Below are 7207 nucleotides of genomic sequence, written 5' to 3'. Positions count from 1 at the left end.
GAGTTGACATTGACCCGGGCATTCTCATCCCAGAGGGCGGAAGATGCTGTGCCCAGGGCAGAGTGGCCCGGGAGACAAGAGTTCTGTCCCTGGAGCTCTTGCCCTGAATATGACTCCCAGCCAGCGAATGCCCAGCTCCTAAGACTGATCAGAGGGGGGCAGGGTGCGGGGAAGGGGGCTCTTCAGGACCCCCACCCCCATCCACTACCCCAGAAGCCCCCATTCCCACACTGAGCTGGGGCCCATGTCTTGGGGTAGTTTGGCTCACTCACTCCTCTCTCCCCTTTTATGGAGACCAGGCCCAGCCCTGGGACAGACTCCCAGGCTGAGGGCAGCTGTGCGGTTTTATAAGCCCCGGGACAGTAGGGGCCTGTTCAGGCCCTGGCAGAATCCTGGATCCCTGCAAACAGTAGAACCCCCCAACCCCCAACCTCAAGCCCACTCTCCCCGCTGGCCCGGCCACAGCCACACATGCCCCCCAACCACTGTCTCCCTCCATGGCTCACTCCCCACTGGTGTCCAGCCAGATGTGTGCCCATAAAAGGCTCTTCTTGGGTAACTGCACTGCAATTGTGGGAGCAGATTGGAGAGGCTCTGAGTAAGAGTGGGGCCCTGCTGTCCCCGCCCCCCAAAGGGCTTCATTCATTCATTCATTCACTTATTCATTGATCAAAAAAGCAGTAGAGCCCAGCAGAGAACTCAGACTCGGGAATCAGACGGCAGGGCTGGAATCCTGGCTGTGTGACCCGGGCAACTGACTTCACCTCTCTGGGCCTCAGTCTTCCCACCTGTGACACGGGAATAATAGTGCCCACCTCGGAGGGTGGCGAGTCCAATGCTTGGAGCAGTGCCTGGCACATAACAGGGGCTTGTTAATTGTGAGCAATCATTATTGTCATGGAGCTCAGGAGACTGTGGAAGAGAGGCTGCTCAGGAGCCATCAGGGAAGGCTCCCAGGAGGAGGGGGCATCTAAGCCAGAATGAGAGGGAGTTAACAAGGCAAGGGGTGGAAGGGTGTTATAGGCAGAGGGAATAGTAGCAAAAAAAAACCTCATTTTACTCTTCTTCCTGTGCTAGAGCTCAGACCTCCTCCTTAATCCCCCATGGATCCAGGGGACACAGGCTATGGCTCAGGAAACCCTCTGGAGGACCCAGCTGAGCATTGAGGGGAGCCACTGAGCAGGGAGCAGCTGACTGGGAAATCACCCCTGCCTACTCCCCAGGGATCTCCAAGCCTGATCCTATCTTACCTGGTTGTTGCTTACTGCACTTCCTAGGCACACCGCAGCAGGAGCTCAGGAACCAGCCGAGATCCTGTCACACCCAGAGAGGCTGAGCGACTTGGTCAGAGCCACACAGCCTGCGGGATTGAGCGTTTGTCTTCCATTCTCCCTATGTTCTTGGGCGGGGGCTGGTCTGGGCTAAGAGAGGAAGGGCTGTTCCCCACTGAGCCAGACAGAGGCCATTGTGTGTTGGGAAACCCAAATCCGGCCCCCTCCGGATGGATGTGGGGTCGGAGGAGGAGAAGGGAGGAAGAGAGGGGCAGCGGGGGGATGGCCTCCCTGCCCCCATCACCTCGGGGCTCCAGCACAGCTCCCAGCCCAGCCACATCTGGATCCCAGCTGGCAGCTCCGGGGCCGAGGGGGAGCAGTGGCCACAGGAACTTGCCATCAAAGACAAGGAGCAGCCTGGTGGCAAGGAGACAAAGGCCAGGGCCGCCTCCAACCCCAGGCGCCAGGGAGGGTGCTGGTGCGGTGAGTGTGGCATTGCTGCCCGACCCATCCCATCCTCAGCCACTCTGCAGGGGGATGGGAAACTGAAACCTCTGCTGGGAGCCCCCCACTGCCATGTCCCCCCCGGGGGCTCCCCTGTGGCCGCCACGCATGGAACCTAGCTGGTGGCCACCAGCCAGAGCCAGTCTCAGCATTGGGGACATGAGTCACTGCCCCACCCCCTGGGACACCCATCTTGCCTCCCTTCCCCACTTGATTCAGCTCCTAGAGCCCCAATGATGTGTCTCCCTCAGAAAGTTGCCCCACCCCATGGGACAGCCCAGGAGAAGTGCCCCATCTCCCCAGCCACTGGTGCCCCCTTCAGAAAAGCAGTGAGACTCAGGCCAGAATAAAGTTTATTGTGCTGGTTTGCTATAGCTCAGCACCTGGAAAGTTGTGCGGAGGTTGTGGGGGGACCCCAGATGGAGGAATGAGGAAGAGGACCCCCCCAGAGCCTCCCCAAATCAAATCAGGACGGAGCTCAGGCTCCCTGGTCAAAGACTAAAGCAGGCTGTGGACACAGGCTGCCAGACACCGAGTATGAGCAGAGGTGGGAGGGGGGACGCGGGGGGGGCGAGGGGTGCAGGGGAGGGAGGACTGGGTGCCCTGCTCCAGGCCAGGCGTCAGAGACCCTCCCCCCCGCCCAGAGTGAGGTCCCCTCACTTAGAGCCCCGGGCTTCTAGGCTGCTTTGGGAGCCTGACCAAAAGGTTTCATTCATTCACCCCAGCCTCACCCCATCCCCACACCCCATCCCCACGGCAGTAGTGGGCTGAGCCCCACATCCCACACCCAGACCAACCAGACGCTGCGGGGCACCTTCCGGAACATCGAGAGCAATAATTTCCAGAGTGTGCCCTGGAGCAGTTTCCACTGTAGCTGCTAAAAATAAAAAAAATAATAATAATAATAATAATAATTAATAATGAAAGTACTCCCTGGTCAAAAGCAGTTTGGGAAAGGCTGTGAAACCAGAAACCAGATTCCACGGGGCCTTGACTGCAGGACTTGTTGGAGCCCTGGGGTGGTCTAAGGGGGGGCAGGGAGTTGAGAGGCAGCGTTTCCTCAATTCATTGGACGCCAACATCTTTTTTCCACAGGGTACCGCAGGGAACCCAGTTTGGGAAATGCTCATTTTCGGACCTGTCAGGGTACCGCAGGGAACCCAGTTTGGGAAATGCTCATTTTCGGACCTGTCAGGGTACCGCAGGGAACCCAGTTTGGGAAATGCTCATTTTCGGGCCTGCCATGAGGTGAGCAGATGAGGGGCCTACTTCTGCCGTAGCACTAACCGCACCCGCCCCGGCCACTTCCACGTCTCCCGGTTACAGTCTTCCAAAACTCCTAGCCAGTCTGTTTACGTTTCTCCCTCGATGGTGACGTTGGCCCTGTCACAGGGGACCCGCCAAGTGTGTTTCCTAATCGACGTGGTTGTAAGGGGGACACATCCCCAGCCCCGCCTCCCCACAGGAGCTGTGCTTGGGATGTAGCCCTTTGGGGCTACAGAGGCAAGTGTTCTAGAACTTGGTGAGATTCCGGGTGGAGCAGACACCAGGATCTGTTCGCTGGAGGATGGGACACACTGGGATTTGCAGCTGGGGGTGGCCCGGGAGGGGACCACTAGGGGTCCGAGAGTCAGGGCCACAGCCCCGGGGGCCTGTTAGATGCTAGGGGTGACACTGCCACAAGCACAGGGGCTTTGGGGAGGGCCAGCTGGGTCCCCGGCTTCCTGGGCTAATGAGGGAGCCGCTTCTGGCTCCCCTGGGCCTTCTCGGGCCCCCAGGACCCCCTCTGCCAGCCCTGAGCATGGCCCCTCCGTCACCCCTGGCTTCTCCGTGGGGACCCCACGCCCCGGGGCGTCCCGGTCCTCCTCCTGGCCGCCTGTCTGCTCTTCCTCTGACTTGCCCTCCGTCATCCTGGCTCCATCGCCACCGCTCGGGGCCGCCCTGGTGGGAGACCTGAGGTTCTGGGTGGCGGCGAGGATGTCGGCCTGGAGCTGCTGGGAGGAATCCAGGGCCTCCTCGGGCCGGCCGTCGGGGGCCCTGTCGGGGACCTCGCTGAAGGCCTGGGGGCCCCCGGCCCGGTCCCTCTGGTCCACGTACTTCTTCTTGGGGAAAGACGAGGGGTAGTAGGCGGAGGCCTTGTGCTTCTGGCGGGTGATGACGGCGGCGCAGATGATGAACATGACCAGGAGGACCAGCGAGCCCACCACAGCGATGAGCAGCACGTACTCGCGGAAGAAGTCCACGATGCCGTCCAGGAAGTTGGTGGGGGGCTTGGGGCCCGCCAGGGGCGTGGGCTGGGGCCCCACCGACGTGGCGCTGAGGGCCGGGGTCCGGGGCGGCGGGAGGCTCGGGGAGGAGGCTGAGGAATCATCGGCCTCCCCGCTGCCCCCCATGTCCTCCAGGAAGGAGACCTGCACGGGCACGGAGTGGGCCACGGCGGGCAGGACCCTCATGAGCAGCAGCAGCGACACAACGAGGCGGGGGGCCATGGCAGAGACCATGCTGCCCGGGACCTGTGGGGGAGTGAGGCAGAGAGAGGTCAGGGGCGGGGACTCAGGGTCTTAGGGGACCCCAAGAAGGTGCAGGAAATACAAAGTCACTTCCTTCCTCAGGCCTGAGCCTCCCCACGGTACAAAGGACCCCTGTTCCTTCCTATGTGGGGTTCACAGCTGCCCCTCCCTCCCCACTCCACTCTGAGGTCCTGGAGGGCAGAGTCTGAATCTTATTTATCTCGGCATCCTTGGGGTTTGGCCCCATATCTGGTATACAGCAAGTGCTCCATAAATGTATCCTGACTGACTTGAGTGAATAGTAATAATTTAGCCTTTTACTGCTTGCCACGTGCCAGGTACTACTTTACCTTTTTTGACATGGAATTTCTCATTGCCTCTTGAGGGCCACCCAATGGGGGAGGTACTTTTATTCGCCCATTTTCCAGGTGTGGAAACTGAGGCTCAGATGGGGTTCCGTGGCGTGCCAAGGAAGATCAGGGGCTTGAAGATGGCAGGGCTGAGTAAGTGAGAAACTGAGTAACTGTCAGCGGACCCCCCTCTTATGGGGAGCCCTCCCCAGCAGCCCCTAACCCCTCTGGGGTCCCCTTCCCTTCTCGGGAAGAGTCATAGGTTGTGAAGCCTGCGTGTGTTCTGAGCTCAGCAGAGGCCTGCACGCCTGGAGCATGCTGGGAGCATCTGCCTCATGGCTAACTTCCCCTCAAGGCTCAGAGCAGGACCTGGAGGTGGTAGGGTAACCCCCCCCCCTGCCCCCCGTGCCTGAGACAAAGCTGGAGTCCACTGGAGCCTGAGTCCCGCCACTAAATGGGGACCAGCTGAGCCCTGCACCTCACTTGCTCCCTCAGACCCTGACTGGCCCAGACAGCCGGCTAGCTCAGTGGTCAGCAAACTCATTAGTCAACAGAGCCAAATATCAACAGGACAACGATTGAAATTTCTTTTGAGAGACAAATTTTTTAAACTTAAACTTCTTCTAACGCCACTTCTTCAAAACAGACTCACCCAGGCCGTGGCATTTTGTGGAAGAGCCACACTCAAGGGGCCAAAGAGCCGCATGTGGCTCGCGAGCCACAGTTTGTCGACCACGGGGCTAATAAATTCCTCACGGCCCTGGTTTACTGACCCTCCCTGCCAGCCTGAGTGGGGCTAGGCACACAGATAAGCCCAAGGACCCCTTTCTGTGGCCCCCAGGTGACCCCCTGAGAACCCCATCCTGACCCAGTGGAGGGCTCAGGACCCTGACACTGAGTGGGGCTAGAGGGTCCAAGATAGAAAAGCCTTAGGATCGCGTCTGAGGCTCTTGGGGAGCTGAGATGGGGAGACAGAGGCCCAGAGAAGGCGAGGGGCAGGCCCAAGGCCACACAGCAAGTCCCCAGGCTGGAGAAGGAAGTCAGGTTTCCAACACCTTGACTGCAGGTCCCCTTGAGTGCCTGGGCCAGAAGCCCCGCTTCATTAAACGGGTGATGTACTGACCTCATGGTGACCTGGGGGACTCGGGAGATGAGGGAGGAATGACGCCAGGCCACTGAGTGGCTTTTCCAAGTAAGCCGGGGCCTCTCAATGAAAGTGCCATTCATTGACGTGAACTGTGCACATGACTCTGGACCAGGGGTGGGCAAACTTTTTGACTCGAGGGCCACAATGGGTTCTTAAACTGGACCGGAGGGCCAGAACAAAAGCATGGATGGAGTGTTTGTGTGAACTAATATAAATTCAAAGTAAAGGAGCGGAGGGGAGAGCAAGAGAACCGGATAGAACAGCCGGATCCGGCCCGCGGGCCGTAGTTTGCCCAAGGCTGCTCTGGACAAAGTGGCTCAGATGGCAGAAACAAAAGATAATTCCAAGACATAAGAAGAGACAGCAGTACTCAGGGGTCATGGTTAGTGAGCTGGTCAGTGCTCTCCTCACAGGCCGCTCCTCGGAGCCCCTCTGTGGATGCAAGCCTGTAGAGGCGCTGGGGCCGGCGCTGCCACCATCTGTTTTCAGAGGAGGAAACTGAGACTCAGAGACAGACAGTGATTTGCCCAAGGACACACAGATGACACGTGTCAGAGCTGGGCTTTGAATCTTCCTCTGTGTGACCCAAGTGCTCTATCTATCTATCGATCTATCGCTCTATCGCGGGCCCGGGGCTGGCCTCACGCCCCCGGGTTGACATCACTTGTCAGCTGGACAAAGATCTGAGATGCCGCGTGAACCGCAGAAGTCTTCTCGGCCCCCCTCTCACTGGCACTGGCAGCAAAGGTCCGACTCAGCTTCGATCTCGGGGTCTAAGCAGTCCCCACCCTGCCTCTGTCTGCAGTCAAGCCCCCGGAGAGACCTCTCGTGGTGGCAGCTGACCTTCTCACCACAGACCTCAGCCGTGACCAGCGGTGGCTGAAGATGAGGGGTTTCCCAGGGGCCAGCTGTGGAGTGCCCTCGCTGCAGGTCTGCAGGCGGCAAAGCAGGGAGGCCGGTGAGGCCGGATTAGAATCCGGGCTCCATCTCGGCTCTTCTGGGCCTCACTCTCCCCATCTGTAAATTGGGGGCATGCTGGGGGGTGACACTGGGGAGCAGCCAAATTGCTACCCCAGCAGAGCTCCAGGGTCAGCCAGCATTTCCCCACAAAAGTCAACAAATGATGATCCTCACCCGAGGTGTGCATTTGCTCAGTATCTCCCCCCACCTCCAGGACAGGCCGACTTTTTTTACCTTGTTGGGTGAAATCTCCTAAAGTCCAATCACCGAGGAATCTAGGAACACACACTCACACACACACACACACACACACACACACGCATGCATGCATATGCATACATACATGCACACACATGCACGGTCACACATGCACAGCAGAGAGCTGGACAGAGAAGAGTGCTCCCTGCCCCGAAGCCTTGGGGTGAGCGGGACAGAGGCTAGAGAAAGAGGCCACACAAACTATCT

General features: G+C 59.1%; 1 protein-coding gene across 1 annotated transcript; it reads right to left on the bottom strand.

The window, feature by feature from the left end:
* Positions 1-2663: 2663 nt before the first annotated feature.
* On the bottom strand, positions 2664-4276 carry TMEM119 (transmembrane protein 119; the record flags this gene model as incomplete). The annotated part of the gene is made up of 1 exon (XM_080649823.1): positions 2664-4276. One exon carries the CDS (start codon positions 4274-4276, stop codon positions 3431-3433), a length of 846 nt encoding a protein of 281 aa, XP_080505949.1. The 3' UTR covers positions 2664-3430.
* Between the last annotated feature and the right edge of the window lie 2931 nt (positions 4277-7207).

The sequence above is a fragment of the Plecotus auritus genome (genome assembly GCF_963455305.1).
Source record: "Plecotus auritus genome assembly, chromosome: 13".
Taxonomy (NCBI): Eukaryota; Metazoa; Chordata; class Mammalia; order Chiroptera; family Vespertilionidae; genus Plecotus; species Plecotus auritus.
Note: the sequence above shows the minus strand (reverse complement) of the source record. Positions and strands in the feature narration are given on the sequence as shown.